The sequence below is a fragment of the Lineus longissimus genome, chromosome 12 (genome assembly GCF_910592395.1).
Source record: "Lineus longissimus chromosome 12, tnLinLong1.2, whole genome shotgun sequence".
NCBI lineage: Eukaryota > Metazoa > Nemertea > Pilidiophora > Heteronemertea > Lineidae > Lineus > Lineus longissimus.
Window position 1 is genome coordinate 14,467,695 of NC_088319.1, and position 15,592 is coordinate 14,483,286.

Here is a 15,592-nt window from a genome sequence, read left to right on the forward strand (position 1 = left end):
ATCCGTTAAATCCTTCGGCGTGGATAGCGTGATCGCACCACCAGGGGTCAGGCCAAGCACTTCCGTCTGGATATTCCCACCCCCTAAACTCGCGGTACCCTCTCGCCGCACAGAAATTGACCCAGGCCTCAAATCCTTTCGCGACACACGTTCACGTCTCCGAACGGGATTGATGAAAACCTCTATATCATCCAGGTTGGAAGTTATACTATCCCGTTTACCGTCTGCAGCAGAATTTGAAAGTACCTCGTGATTGCCTATCATCTGTTCGTGGTCGAATGATTCGCGCCATGCGTCTCCAGGCAGAGGCTCCGTGGCGTTCCCGGCAACCGCATTGATATTTCCAGTGGGCCGTTCACCAGCCATCTTATTTATTCACCAGAGAGAGTTGTCGTTGCCGTCCCAAAGAGTAAAATCGATGGCACTATGGAAACGGGATAATTTCGCTCGGAAAGCAACAATGCCCGACAAGAACTAAAAAATCGATCGAAATTACTTTCAGAATAAACAAATTGAATCCGACAAGTCAATTATACATACATGTGATCATTTGTCTAGCATTATGTCTCGGTGACCTGCTCCAAATGACAAGCAACATTCTCATATGTCTTTCAGATCCTGAATGAAGTCAGGTTTGACGTTGCTTCTTATGTTTCACCAGAATGGCTGCAACCATGTCTACACTTTGAGATATTATATGTACCAGGAGTGATGCTGCTATCCTGTCAACAAGCACCTTAAAAAATATATGCGCTTCCCTTGTCCTACCAGTTGCCTCTCTAAAACCAGTCCGCCAACGCGTAATGAAACATTGCGCTTATGTATTAAAATTTCTTTTTCAAAGCCACTCCACTCATTATATGGAACATCCAAAAATAATCTGTTTTTGACAACGCTGTTTACACATTTTGCATGTTGGGACATGTTTACGCTATTTAAGAGTATATAGTTTCCGCCTGAATTATCTAACTTTCGTCCGATTTCGGCCTCTATTTAAAAATCGATTTTCGATTGTCGCTTTAAGGGCACTCAAAGTTCTAAACGCACGACATGATCTCACATATTTGATTGTTCCCAGAATACTTACTGTAGTCAACCCATACTGTTGGCATCCGACTGATTTCGACCGGAACAGAAGCGGCGTAGTCGAGTGGTACAGCTCTCGACATATAATCGAAGGGTCATTGGGTTCTATTCCCGGCACCGCCTCCCTAGTTTGCATCCCTGGGCAAATTGCTTTACTTTTACTTCGATTGCGTCTTCCTTTGAGTGAAACGGAACACCGGGATGCATTGTACCTGGTGTTGTCTATTGAAAAGCAAGCGAAAGATATTTATGTAAATAGTTGCACCCGCACTTTCTATGCACTTGTATTTACTGTAATAAATGTGAATTGCCATCAACATGAAGACAGAGTATTTGATAATAACCAAAAAAAACTATCCAAATGGACAGAAGTCAGAAGCTTGCGTTGGACTTTTCCGTGATCATCAGGTCAAAGCCGAATTTGGAACAAGAAGTCGATATTTCAAATTGAATTGACGAAAAACCGTAGTTGCATCAAAAAACACTCATCCTGCCTTGTGGGAGGAATAGGGTACACCAATGCACAGCGATCGCTGAAGAATAAAACCGTCCGGAGTAATTTTTATCTGGCGTTTTGTTGAAATTGAAACTTGACATAATGATGAAATTAACGCTTATAACGTCGGCGTAAATGGGGAACTTCGTCATTTTCTCGGTTTTGTGCAAGCCGTCAGATCGTGACGTCACGACGGAGACAAGACGACGGATGACGTCATTAGCGACTCCAACCTTGACAACAGTCCTCTCGATAGCCCTCGTGCGAAAAGAAGCAAGCCAATTTTCTAAGCAAAATGAGTAGCTTTCTAAGGCAATTTGAGCCAAAAAAGAAGAGTCGAAACTCCAGCGGTGACTTGAAGTCCGAGCTGCTCCAGCGTAGAGGTAAACAATTGCAAAATTAACTGCAGAATACTTCTGAAACGTGATATTTCCCAATTTCAACAAATTTCTCATGACGCGCGTCTCTTTCAGCTCCGCTTTTTCCACTTTATAAACATTGGTAGTCATACAAAGTTTAGCTTGAACTGTTCTTCTGAGAAAAGAAATCAGCAGCAGTTACTTCGGCTGCTAGGAAGTTATGGAAATAGATTTAATGTTGCTTGTAAATAAATTATGACAAAAGATCTGTGGAACTCGAGTCCAAGAAGAAGACTCGGTTTCTCGAGTGGGACAGCTGGAGCCATGTACTGAAGTAGAAGACAAATTATTTTGCGTGTTTTTAAATGTAGGCCTACGTGTATTTCGATAATTTGTAAATTTATTTAATCCATCATCTTTTTGTCGGTTCAATATATTATTGAAATTGAAGTAATGAGATTATTTGCCTGTCTTTAGCGACCCAAAGCAGTTGCAACCTGCAACCAATGGGCGAAGCAGGAGTTTGCTCGGGCCAGAGGCAGAGACCGAGGTACATGGGGCCCAGGTACATGGGGCCCAGATACTTGGGGCCCAGACACGTGGATATGTCACGAAGAAGTCATAATTCCCTGCCAGAAGTGCCTGTACTCGGGGTAGGCATTTTGCCAGATCGCAGCAATGCTACACCACGGCCAGATGTCACCGTGCCAGTAGCGCCAGAACCCAGGTTCGGCGTGCATAGGCCCAGACACTTGGATGCCTCACGCAGAAACCCAACACCACCGCTGCCAGATGTATTCTCCGTGGATGCACCACTGACAGATGATGAAAGAAGTCCCACGCCAATAGCTCCCGTTGTCGGAGTTGGCTTGCGTAGGCAGCCCAGATACTTACGAGTAGATGTCCAACGCAGTGACCCTACACCGGTACCGCCACCACTGCCGGATGTATTATGCGTTGATGCACCACTGCCGAAAAATGGAAGTCGTCCTTCTCACTCTCCATTGCCAATAGGGCCAGTACTCGGAGTCGGCATGCAAAGGCCTGGATACTCGGATGTCCCACGCAGCAACCCTACACAACCTGCACTGCCGGGTGTATTCTCCGTTGATGCACCACTGCCGGAAGATGGAAGTCGTCCTTCTTATTCTCCCCTGCCAATAGTGCCAGTACTCGGAGTTGGCATGCATAGGCCCGGATACTTTGATATCCCACGCAGCAGCCCTACACCGGTACCACCTACACTACCGGATGCACCACTGCCGGATGTATTCTCCGTTGATGCACCTCTGCCGGGAGATGGTAGTCGTCCTACTTATTCTCCCCTGCCAATAGTGCCAGTACTCGGAGTTGGCATGCATAAGCCCGGATACTTTGAGGTCCAACGCAGTGACCCTTTCCCCCCTCAGCAGGATGCATATGTGGATGCAGAAACCGGGGTTGGTGTACATAGGCCCGGTTACTTAGATGCCTCTCGTCGCAACCCATCACCACTGCCGCGTGTATTCTCCGTGGATGCACCACTGCCAGAAGATTTATCGAAGATGCAGGACGATGACGGCTTGTCCGGCAAGAATACGTGGAGGCCCGCTTACCGGTATGACCTAAGCAGGAGCCCTACTTCACTGCTAAAGATCGAGAGTCTGCAGCAAAGGCAGCACCCTTCAGTGAAATTAAGGAGAGAAAAGAATGTAAGTCATAATTTCACCGCATTCGGAAAACACCATTCCGTTTTTAGAATGTCTTCGACCCTAAAAAGAAAGATCGGAGCCGTCTCTCCAAATGACGCCTCGGGCCACTTTATAGATTGATGATCTAATGAAAAGGGGGACATCAGGCCGGAGCTGGAGGGGATGGGGTCCAACTCCGATAAGAATAATTGCATGTATTGTAAGTGTTGGGAGATAGTAAAGACATGCAGTCCTCTTCATTAATCTTAAACTTTATCGGGGCTACCCAGCTGCTTTCGGTATGCAGCTAGTCTCCCTTTTATTTACTTCATTGACTGTTATAAACCCATTAAACTGTTTCCAGGCTCTTCACCTGACGTCTATCTTGAAAGATATTTCATCGGACCACCGCCGCGAAGCAAATGACGACAGTCGTCTGCGCAAAAGCAGTGTCCGCTTCGAGATCCCCGGAATCGAGCCAAGGAAGGTCCACAAACACACCAAGCTATCGTGTCCACCTGAAGGTTTGAACTATTGCTTATATAATATACAAAGTCGGCTTCTTGATGACGATTAGATAGTAAGCTTTACTTGAGAAAGTTTAAAGATTAAAAAACATGCAGCATGTGCCAAACTATGGAAAGACCGTGGTCAGACTGTTATACTAGTGATGGCGCGAGAAATACTGAGACTGGCCAGTTCAGTTAGACGTGGGTTACTAACCCACCTGTACAGACAATGTTTTAAGACACTTTTTATTCCGCCACATACATAATTTCATTCATATTTATTTCAAGGTTTGACAAGTGCAATTCCACTTGAGCCATTGATTGATGGACTCGTACCGAGACCACCGAGCACACCTCATAACAAGAAAGCTCGCACTGCTCGCAATAGAAACATCCAGACGATAGGGGAGTTGGCTAAACTCCCTCGTCGTTTTTAACCTCTCCAAAAACAACAATGAAAATTTCGAGGAAGTCGTCCAAAAGGAAAATCAACTGAAAATAACATCACATGGATGATTAATCAACTTATCGGATCACACACTACAAGAACTGGAACTTTCTGAGGACTTGACCCTGAACTTTCATACGAACTTTTTTTCGGCGGCACAATTTCTCCCTAGGTCCGACTTGCTTCCCCCATACCAAAGGCTTTCGGTGAGAGCTATGTTTTTTTCGTCTTCGTGGCTGAAGACGTTTTGATGTTTTGCTGGGATCACGCTTGTTGTCGCCGTGAGAGTAGCATACTTGCGTGTTCGTGAGATGATTGCAATGAGGTACAAACTTGTTAATGCGCTTTCGGGTGTTCTGTATCATATATTGCGCATTTGGCATGGACAAAAATGGAGGTACGTCTGCAGGAATGAACTAAGGGACATAACCTCTTCGACGTAATCTTGTATGATCAGATATCTAACTTGCGCATATACTGAGTGGAGTTGATGGGTACCCTTTTGACAGCGCTTTGAATGTGGAACTTGCGCATAAGTAGTGGCATTTGGACCTTGATAGCGCAATGAGTAACTGATAGACTTATTCTGGAGTGATGCTAGGGGACCACCATAATAAGTTGGGGATGAGTGCAGTTGTCAGTTGGGCTGGGGTCACAACATGTTTTGAGACCCAACCGTAGAAAGTATTCGCGAACTAACGCCGAATCTTTTCCGTTCTCCATCCATTCCATACATGTTCCCTTTTGGATGCATGTTCCTACACATGTATCTATGCATGTTCCCTTCTCCATACATGTTCCCTTTTGGATGCATGTTCCTACACATGTATCTATGCATGTTCCCTTCTCCATACATGTTCCCTTTTGGATGCATGTTCCTACACATGTACCTATGCATGTTCCCTTCTCCATACATGTTCCCTTTTGGATGCATGTTCCTACACATGTACCTATGCATGTTCCCTTCTCCATACATGTGCCCTTTTGGATGCATGTTCCTACACATGTACCTATGCATGTTCTCTTCTCCATACATGTTCTCTTCTCAATACCATCCACACTTGCGTCGGTTCCACTTATCTTCCCTTCTCCAGATACGTTCTGTTCTCTGTACTTATTCATCATGTTAAATCTCTACGAACTGCTAATATGCCTTCATGCCCACAAGGACCTAATAGGAAGTAACTAGGATATACTGCGGTAGACTAGAGTTGGATAGAGAAGACTAGCATTGACTATCATAGACTAGCATAGACTAGAGTAGGTTAGAGTAGACTAGAGTAGGCTAGAGTAGACTAGAGAAGACTATGGTAGCCTAGAGTAGACTATGGTAGACTAGAGTAGACTATGGTAGACTAGAGTAGGCTTTGATAGACTAGAGTAGGCTAGAGTAGGCTAGAGTAGGATAAAGTAGGCTAGAGTAGGATAAAGTAGGCTAGAGTAGACTAGAATAGACAAGAGTAGGATAGGTTAGACTAGGGTAAACTAGAGTAGACTAGGGTAGACTAGGTAGACTAGGGTAGACTAGAGTAGACTAAAATAGGCTAGGTTTGACTAGGGTAGACTATGGTAGACTACTTTATTTTCTCTTGCTAGTGATAAAGATAGCAATTGGTAAATTGCGGCTAAAAATTAAATTAGAGAGTCCTGAATGTTGCCCCGTCTGTTAAGAGTTCAACGATAAGGTCAATGATAAGAAAAAGTTACAAAATTGAAAGATTGTCGTGTAAGAAATACGCTTAATATGCATCAGGTGTACCACAGTTGTATTCGGATGAGATTGTAATTAGCGCATATCTATTAAAGTACAGAGAAGAGAACAACATGTATGGAGAAGGAGGGACAGCTATAATATTGTCTCGTGCAGGGTAACAATAACCCAGCAACTCGTTTTTAAATCTGGTCCATGTAGTGAAAGTGGTGTTGTCGAACACTTTATCATGCCACTGGTGGCAGGATACATTAGTCAGGCCTACTGGTCCGATTCAGTCTGAGGTCCCTTGCGTTAGGGACTTGGGAAAATACCAGTCGTCGCATCATTTTAGATTGAAAAAGGTTGAAAAATGCACGAGCTGAAAAAAAGCGTTAGTTCATGAGGCGCGCGACTGCTCGATCCAGTTGCGCTTGTTAGATTTGTGTAGAGAAGGGAACATGTCTGGAGAAGGCAGTACAGTTAACTGCAAGAAGACAAAACATGGGCAACTACATTGAGTTGTTTACATCTGGTGCATGCAGTGAAATTATGAACAGTTTACTTCTGTACGTTGGGTGGTGTTTTCTCACACTATATTTTGTCACTGGTTGCATTAGTCAGAACTACTGCGGTGTGCTATGGGCTAGGTTAATACTAATATCAACACATTTTAAGTTAAAATGGGATGAATGCTGTTGAAAGAGCGCTCGTCCATGAGGGGCACGCCGGATCAACTCTGTAGTGTACGATGAGTGAAACGAAGGGAACGAGTATGGAAAAGGGAGATGGTATGAGGGCACGACGGATCAACTCCGTAGTGTACGACGAGTGAAGATAAGAGAACGTGTATGGAGAAGGGGGTGGTATGAGGGAACGGCTGAAACTCTGCAGTGTTAGATGAGTGAAAAGAAGGGAACGAGTATGGAAAAGGGAGATGGTATGAGGGCACGGCGGATCAACTCCGTAGTGCACGACGAGTGAAGATAAGAGAACGTGTATGGAGAAGGGGATGCTATGAGGGAACGGCTGAAACTCTGCAGTGTTAGATGAGTGAAAAGAAGGGAACGTGTATGGAGAAGGGAGATGGTATGAGGGGGCACGACTCATCAACTCCGTAGAGTACGATGAGTGAAAGGGAACGTATGGAGAAGGAAGATGGTATTTTTCAACATCTAATTGCAATTGCAATTGCAATTGCAATTGTTGCTCTTGGAAGAGTTACCTCGAGCTCTAAAACTTACGTTTAACTGAGGGCATAATATTTGTAGGGGAGGAAGAAAAAACGTGTCACTCTCAAAAGGGTACCTGTCGCTCAATTGCCGCATGGCAACTCTAAAATAAGGGCGGGGCGTCTGGCTATGACAAGCTCCTGACAATCCGCAGATTCTTGAAGAGCATTGCTCAGTGGAAGATTGCTCAACTCAGAACTACGTTATCAGCTGGCTTTACGTGAGTTATCGAGGTGAAAATATCTGTGTGATCGAGACTGCCAGTGACAATTTGTCATCGGTGTCCATGGGTAATACACTTAACGGTGACGCCTCTCGTATGCGAGGATTGAGTGTTACATAAGATGTAGCCTTATATGTTATCGCTGTATACAAGGAAGGTTTCCTGGTTAACACATTTTCCACTTTCGAGTGGAGCATTAATATGGCTAACTTGGTTTGGGGCCTAGGTTTTGGGGGAATGTTTTGTCGGACCGAATGAGTATTGTGCCAAAATCACTTTCAACGACTGGACAATGAAACGAACGAATTCTACATGACAGCAGATGGATAAAAGACGACTTCTGAGAACAATAAAATAAATAATCAAAATCGTGTTTTTTTTTCAACCCGTTCCTTTTTTGCCTCCCGAGTCATTCTTTAGGTAACGGTTTATCCCACGACCCCAAGGTAATACTATATTCTAATTTCGAAATACGTCCTTACACTTCGCGCGCATACCCATGATACCGCGCGGGGTTAACTAGGGTTGAACCCCCAACAGTGCTGAAGGTTTAATCCGAATTGCTGAGATGCCCCCTTGGCTAGTTGAGTTTATCCAAAACGACAGAAACCAAATTGGTTCTCTCCGCCACCGTCAGGCGCCGTGTATGTTTACAAATGGCTGACGTTGAAAATTCGCAAAATTGGGAAAAGAATCGTCGTCAGTCGGGGGCCAGTGACAACAGTATGACACAGTCGTTGCCACTGTTTGATGCGCACAAAGTAGACGCTTCAAAAAGTAGATTCCCCCACTGCGTAGTTTGGACCCCGATCCCTATGCTGACGTAAGTAAATCTGTCCTCTATTATAGGCCTACTAGGCCTACTTCATCATTCATTCATCCATGTACATTTTTGCAAAGGCCTAAGTTTTAATATCTAGATCGGGAACCTTGCTTGTGTTCGAATTTCAGTTTGGAATTACTGAAATATATATATAGCCAGGCTCAGGTCATGGGTATATTGTCTCTTTTCAGGTGGTTGTTCCCATTCATAGGTCATATGGGTATTGCGACCACCTCGGGCGTCATAAGGGATTTTGCTGGACCATACTATGTGTCAGAAGACTGCATGGCTTTTGGAAATCCAACAAAGTAAGTCCTCATCATGGGTTTCTTCCAATTTTGTTTATTGAATTTATTAAGTCAAGAAATCAAATAGAGCTCTGACTTCCCCTGAAGTATTTGCCTTGGGTTTGAATCAAAGATAAGACATTCCACTAATATTTTCGTTGGTGATCCTTGATAGGTCCAGGGAAAAGCTACTGTTGTCATACTGACGTAACATTTCAGTCATTTTAAAGTTCTGTTTTGTTTCTGTAGGTATTGGCAGCTCTCACTTGGGAAAGTGAAGAATGGCAGAGAAAATTGGGATAGATCTGTACATGAGGCATCTGAGGAATATAAAACAAGAATGGTATGTATTTTTGGTGATGCTGATCAGCTATTTCAACCAAACGATAAAGGCTGTTTGATCAGGATATCTGGAGCCCAATTCATAGTTCTATAGTCTTTATGTATTCTTGATGTTACCAAGCTTAGGCTGCAGTTATCTCTGCATTAATGCTGCTAAAAATCATGGTCAACTTGCAACAATAGGAAGCAGCACTAATTTGAAACAATGAGTGTTTTGTCTTTCAGCACAATCTCTGTTGTGATAATTGCCACTCCCATTGTGCGTATGCCCTCAACAGCATGAACTACGAAGGCTCCTCAAACTGGAACATGATCAAGTTATGCTTCTTGATGCTGGTACACTCAAAATATGTCAGGTGGGTATTAGAATGGGAATAAAATTGTCTGGGCTATTCAGTGTTGGTTTGTGTCCCACTCCTTACTCATACGTCTGTCTATTGGGAGCATGAAATTGGTAGGCTTGCTTTCCCTACATATCTCTGTTTTATAGACATTCAGTTTCTCTTTCTTCCAAGTGCCAGTTACAATATTATGGAATGAAATAAACATGAAACATGTCTGTGAAATCTTGTGGTTTGTCTCATTTGTTTGATATAAGACCCACGTTATGAAAGTATGTTCTGATATCTGTACTGCATCATAACCGTATAGATAGTGAATTGCAAGTTCATGTATAGAGACCCTGTTTGAGTTTTACAACTCCCTGTATTTTAATTTTTTGAAATTTCTTTGCAGTTGTGCTGGATTTGTGAAGACGTGGCTCCCATTCCTCATACTGGTGGCTATCGTAATTGTCACTGTGTGTGCAGTAGAACTAACAGGAAAGTCATCTAATCCCCACTAACTTTTGGAAACATATAAACGTTTGGAATCAACGAATTCTCTACTTTCTCTACTGTAACTATATGATTGCCATCATCGATCAAGCTTCATTATGGTGGATATTCATATGGTATATACCTTAGAAAGAAGACGTAAGAGTTGGACTCTTATTTGACCCTAAAATGCTTTATGGGGAAAATCCTTAAAGGAATGACCAAGTATGTGTCTGTTGGGTAACTAGCAGCAATGTGATAGCTTCGGCTACTTCCCCTCAGAATCACTGTCTTTTCTCTCTCAATTCATATCATTTTTGGTACACATACATGTATGTTGTAAATAATTGTGTTCACTAGTATTGTATGTGTATAACTATGTAAGATAGATCTAACAGCATCCCATCACAGCATCACATTGTGAATAATCAGGGGATATAGATGGCATATCAGAGACAGGCGCACCCAAGTAATATTTGGAAGCGCTGTGGCACAATGGAGGAGCATCCGACTAGTGATTGGGAGGGTCGTGGGTTCAAGCTTGGCCAGTGCGACTTGGTACTTTTAACTGGCCAGGTGTGGTGCAATATGTGCACTCCTTGATTTCAACAAATTATCCTAGATATGTTTGGGGAATGAATTTATGGTGTTTTGAGACACTACTTGTACATATTATTTATGTATGGAAATAAAACGCTATTTATATGAAATCAGTTGCTTCTTTTGAGTTGTGATGGTTTTGGTCTGTTGCTCCTGATCAGTCCCAGCTAAATGAGGAATGAGACGTTATTTCATGACTCTTTCTATGGAATGGGGTGTCTCTTGTCGACAGGAAAGCTGAGCTTCCTGTGTGACCACCCAAAGAGATCGAATTAGTCTTTGCTAAAAGTCCTCAAAAGTATCTGTAAAGCCCTTTGGGACAAATATAAAACATCGTCACAACCTCTGTCTGACCAGTTGGACAATCTTCAATACTATACAGGATGTCTCCGAAATGATCTGTAGCGCCTCAAGGACCTGGCATGAAGACATCGATCTATCTGACCAAGTAGAGTGGACAATCGCCCTTGCTCTACTGGATGATTCAGAAGTGGATCTGTAGCACTTCCATGGCCTGACATGAAGACATTGTCACAACCTGGATCTGTAGGCGCGGTCTTCCTTGTGCCATACAGGATATCCGAGGGAAGGGTATGTGGAGCCTCAGGGGCCTGCGTGATACATCGTCACAACCATGTCTCTGTCTGCCTAATTGGACAATCTCTCTTGCCAGTACAGGTGTCTCGGTGATCGGTTGATCCTCAATTAAGGAGCTTGTATGAAGACATCTCCACAACCTATCTCCATTTACTAGTTGAGCAATATTTCTCCTGCTATTACATGATGTCTCAGAAAAAGATATGTAGCGCCTCAATATGGAGACATCGGTGCAGCCCATTTTCTGACCAATTGGACATTCCTTTTGCTATACACGGGATGTTTCAGAAAAGGATATTATAGAGCCTCAAGGACCTTGCACGAAGACATTGTCACAACCTCTGACGAGACTCTCCCTGGGCAGCCCACTGCTTCAGCCTGATTTGATCTCCTTATGGGTGTGGAACGAGGCCGGTCCACAGCGTCCGGAGTGTACCTCGGACGAGTTGTAACAACTTTTCTCCTGCTCTATGATACAGGATGTCTCAGAAAAAGAAAGATAGAGCCAGTTCGACATGAAGACACAGTCACAACCTATCAATCTGCCCAACCAGTTGGACATCTCCTGCCATACAGGGTGTCAGGGTGTCAGAAACAGATCTGCCTAACATGAGGACATTGCCTTAACCTCTCTGTCGGACCATAAGACAATCTTGATTCTTCATTGCTACATGAAAATGATGTCCCAGAACTGATCTGTTGATCCTTAAGGGTACGACACCAAGACACTGTCGCAACCCCTCTGTCTGAACAGAAGACAATCTTCATTGCTACACAGGATGTCCCAGAAACGGATCTGTTGATCCTCAAGGGCCTGGTAACCAGACATCACCACAACTTATCTCTGTCAAACTGATGATGAAAAGAGAAAGCAAGATTCTATGTGCCATGTGAAATGTATATTGTATAAAAAACAACAAAAATAAAGTTACATTGTACCGGTACATGATACAAATCACCTGATACTCACTAGGGACAAAAGCACAGGAAGATGACAATGAGATACATACATGTACTGGTAATAATTTTGATAATAGTTTACAACAACTTAGTCCCAGCTCATTCAGAATTACTGGCTAAGCTACAGATGAAAAATTTAAATAGCATAGCTAAATCTTACCTCAGTGTGTAGTCATAAGCGAAAGTTCAGGGTTCATTTAAGACATACTGAATAGGCAATTAGGATGACCACTGTACAGATTAGGCAGGTGAAATCAACAGTGTGATCGTAACTACATGTGGAGAATGGTTAACATGAAACTTTGAGAGCAACTAGAATGACCAACAAAGCTGTGATGGCAACTACATGTGTAGGATTTTGATGGCAACTAGAATGACAAACAAAATTATGATGGAATGGGAGACCAGCAAAACTGTTGATGGCAACTAGTGCCAGTAGTGGCTTCATCATGATAATATACAGTACAGTGCTGCAATGATTTCTGATAGCAGTAACTAACAGCTAATTTCTCCTAGATTTTCTGCTACACATATTAGAATGAAACTAAAAACAGCAATGGCCTGCCCTTAAAAATCTCAAAAGGATCGGCATTTCAGCTCTTGGTGTTTGAAGTTGACTCACATTAGATTTAGATATCTCAATATTTGGCAGGTTTGGTGGCAACAGACTCTAGTGAAACCGATAACTAACTCCATGTTAACCATATGCTTTTGCAATATTAAAGGAGTCTTTAGGCAGAAGCTAGGTAAACAAGATTTCCTTACACAAAATCACCAACAGGGGTCTTTTCTATCTCACAGTATGTCAAAGCTTTTCATGCCAGCAGCAGGAATACATTTATCACAAAATGAGACACATCCAAGTCCCCCAACTGTACATCCGGCCACATGAAGACCACCATTTTAACCCCCTAGCTCCTGCCTATCGTCCTCTTTTAAGGTGTAGAGGAGACATTCATACATTGAGAGGCAAAATAAACAAGAGAGTGATGGTCAGATATCTGTTCCCAAGGCCCAACAGCTGATTTAGGAAATTATTGTAACCTGGAAACCAATGTTCCAAAGCCATCCACAAGTATTTCTAGACCAAGAATTAAACAGATATTTAAACTAGACAACAGTAAACAAGCAGCAGATACAGAGGATGAACCAATATAATTGGGCCCTAGGTCTCCCGATAAAAACGATATAGCATAATCCAAATGGTAATGGTTTATAAGTTAGGGTGGATTCAGTCCATCAAATGTCTTTTAAAAAGGCATAAAATCGCTGTCATTGCTGCATTTATTCCCTGTTCCCACGGTCTCTGTAGCCTGGCTGTGATCGGTGGCGCGAGTCGGCGATGGGTCGTCTGTCATGATGTGGTCGCCTCGACCTATCACGAATAGCTGCTTGCTCAGAGTTAAAGTGTGATGTTTTTTCTCTCCATTCCTGATTAAATGTATCGACTTCATCTGAAATTTAAAGAACCAGAAAAAATTCAGAAAAATTTAAACTATGTCTGTGGTGTTACTTTCTCAGGCGAGGGCCCTGAACGTCTTCACGGTCCCCAATTGATACTGCATAATACTGTAGCAGGGGCATAGCTAGCGGGTTCCTCATTGGGGAAATAGTTAAGTTGGAGAGCCCAAAATATCAAATTGGTGCAGCCTTACATTTGTAAGATATTGTATTTACCTTCTCCTATATTGAGGAAATCCTGTTGTTCATCCTGATCTCCTGTCCTTCGGTTGCGTGACTTCTCAATCCTGTGGCCACGTTCGTGGATATGGTGACCTACCGCCATCTTGTCAATACCAGATTCGGAGTCACGAACTGCCTTGCGGGTTTCTTTCACCTGAAAAGTACAGATTTTGCTCAATGAAGTGCTATCTTCTTCCACAAAGACTATCATGTTTTAGGACACCCTCAATGCCGTTCTGAATAAAACAAGTTTTGACCTATCATTTAGAATCCAAGTCCTATGCAAATTTTGAAGACTTATCTGTACCTACCCCGCCTGGAGCTGTTCTAGTGGATGACGAAGCCTGGTACATTTTTGGCTCTCCATTCCCGGTATTTGAATAAGACATCACGGTTGAGGAGGAGTAGGAATGACAGTTTGGATTGTTGTGCATTTGCTCTTGCATTTGACTCTGAAATATAAAGTTCATCAGGCATTTAGAATTGCTTATCCTCTCGTAGCAGAAACACACTCTGAGACTGGGAGCGCCTGAAGGCCTGCAAATGGTTGACCGAAACTGCTAACCTAAATTTTGCATGTCCCCCTAAAGCCCGGATACATTTTACAAATACCAATGCCACTCAAAACTAGAAAAAAAGCCCCATCCTACAAAGGGGCATGAAATCTTGCAATGAAACTTTCAAAGGGTAACCAATGGCAATAGCTAAAATCTGAAGTGACCTGGTGCAGTTATGCCAGCTTTTTACAAGAAACTTATAAATAATAAACCCTACCATCCTTTGCATCATGTCGTGTTGCCCACCGAACATGCTTGGGAATCCACCAAACATATCGCCACCAAAAGGCATCATCTGATTTGAGCCAGATCGTTGAACAGCATTGCGATTTATGTCGGATCTTCTGTCCTGGATACTTTGTTGCTGTGTGCCCCCACCAAAAAAGGGATTGAACATTCCACCCATCGTTTGATCCATGCGCCGCATGTGTTCATTGTGACGTGCATGGAAGTCCCTAAAAAGAAAGTTTTGCCAGTGTGAGTTAGTATAGAATAGATTAACCTTGAATTTCAGATTCTCCTACCATCCCAAGTTACCATATCCATACATTTACAGGAGAGCATCAGAATCATCATGAATCAATCACTTACATCAGAAGCTACAGTATTCTTCACGTTGCGCATAATCGTAACTTCATGTCACATCGCGCCTGTGGCTAGCAGTGAGGAGAAGCCAAACGTCATGAGATTGCAAAATCAGACATGTCAGAATGAAAACAAGAAAACCTAGTTTTCAGTTTTGGCTTCGAAAACACAGAAATTCGGTGGATACTTACGAGAAAAATGGATCATTATCGAACTGCCTGAAAAGCGAGTTGCCAAACATGATGTCTGATAGTCTCTTGGTCTCAACACCAAAACAATATTATTCTAAATTACGGAGAAATCTGCGTTTGTTTATGTACTTGTTGACACAAATACCAAGTTCTAGGCTTTTCGTTAACAAATAGAGCATGCGCAGTACACTTAAGCCAATCGAAGGGGCTGTTACATTTTACCACTGGCAGTGATTTGGAAATACGTCGACCGATTTGATTGGTTAAAATGAAACTAGTACATTCGTTTATCATAGATGGCAGCACCATCATACGCATTCTCCAAGCGTCGTCAATGGTGACTATTATTGCCCAGTCTGGCTCAATCTACTGCCTCTGCCTCTGGACTATGTGAAAATTTCAGCGGGTGTATGTAAAATCCAAATGGCCGGGCGACCGG

The 15,592-nt window shown here is 43.0% G+C and overlaps 2 protein-coding genes across 2 annotated transcripts; one reads left to right on the forward strand and one right to left on the reverse strand.

Moving 5' to 3' along the window:
- Positions 1-8,347: 8,347 nt before the first annotated feature.
- LOC135496861 (transmembrane protein 222-like) lies at positions 8,348-10,690 on the forward strand. The gene is made up of 5 exons (XM_064786420.1): positions 8,348-8,536; positions 8,728-8,844; positions 9,073-9,166; positions 9,391-9,521; positions 9,901-10,690. The coding sequence occupies exons 1-5, from the start codon at positions 8,370-8,372 to the stop codon at positions 10,007-10,009; spliced, it is 618 nt and encodes a 205-aa protein (XP_064642490.1). The 5' UTR covers positions 8,348-8,369; the 3' UTR covers positions 10,010-10,690.
- A 1,364-nt stretch (positions 10,691-12,054) lies between these two features.
- Positions 12,055-15,310, reverse strand: LOC135497147 (myeloid leukemia factor 2-like). Its single transcript, XM_064786882.1, has 5 exons — positions 15,154-15,310; positions 14,595-14,832; positions 14,132-14,272; positions 13,815-13,974; positions 12,055-13,591 (listed from the first exon to the last, which is right to left on the reverse strand). The coding sequence occupies exons 1-5, from the start codon at positions 15,201-15,203 to the stop codon at positions 13,422-13,424; spliced, it is 759 nt and encodes a 252-aa protein (XP_064642952.1). The 5' UTR covers positions 15,204-15,310; the 3' UTR covers positions 12,055-13,421.
- Between the last annotated feature and the right edge of the window lie 282 nt (positions 15,311-15,592).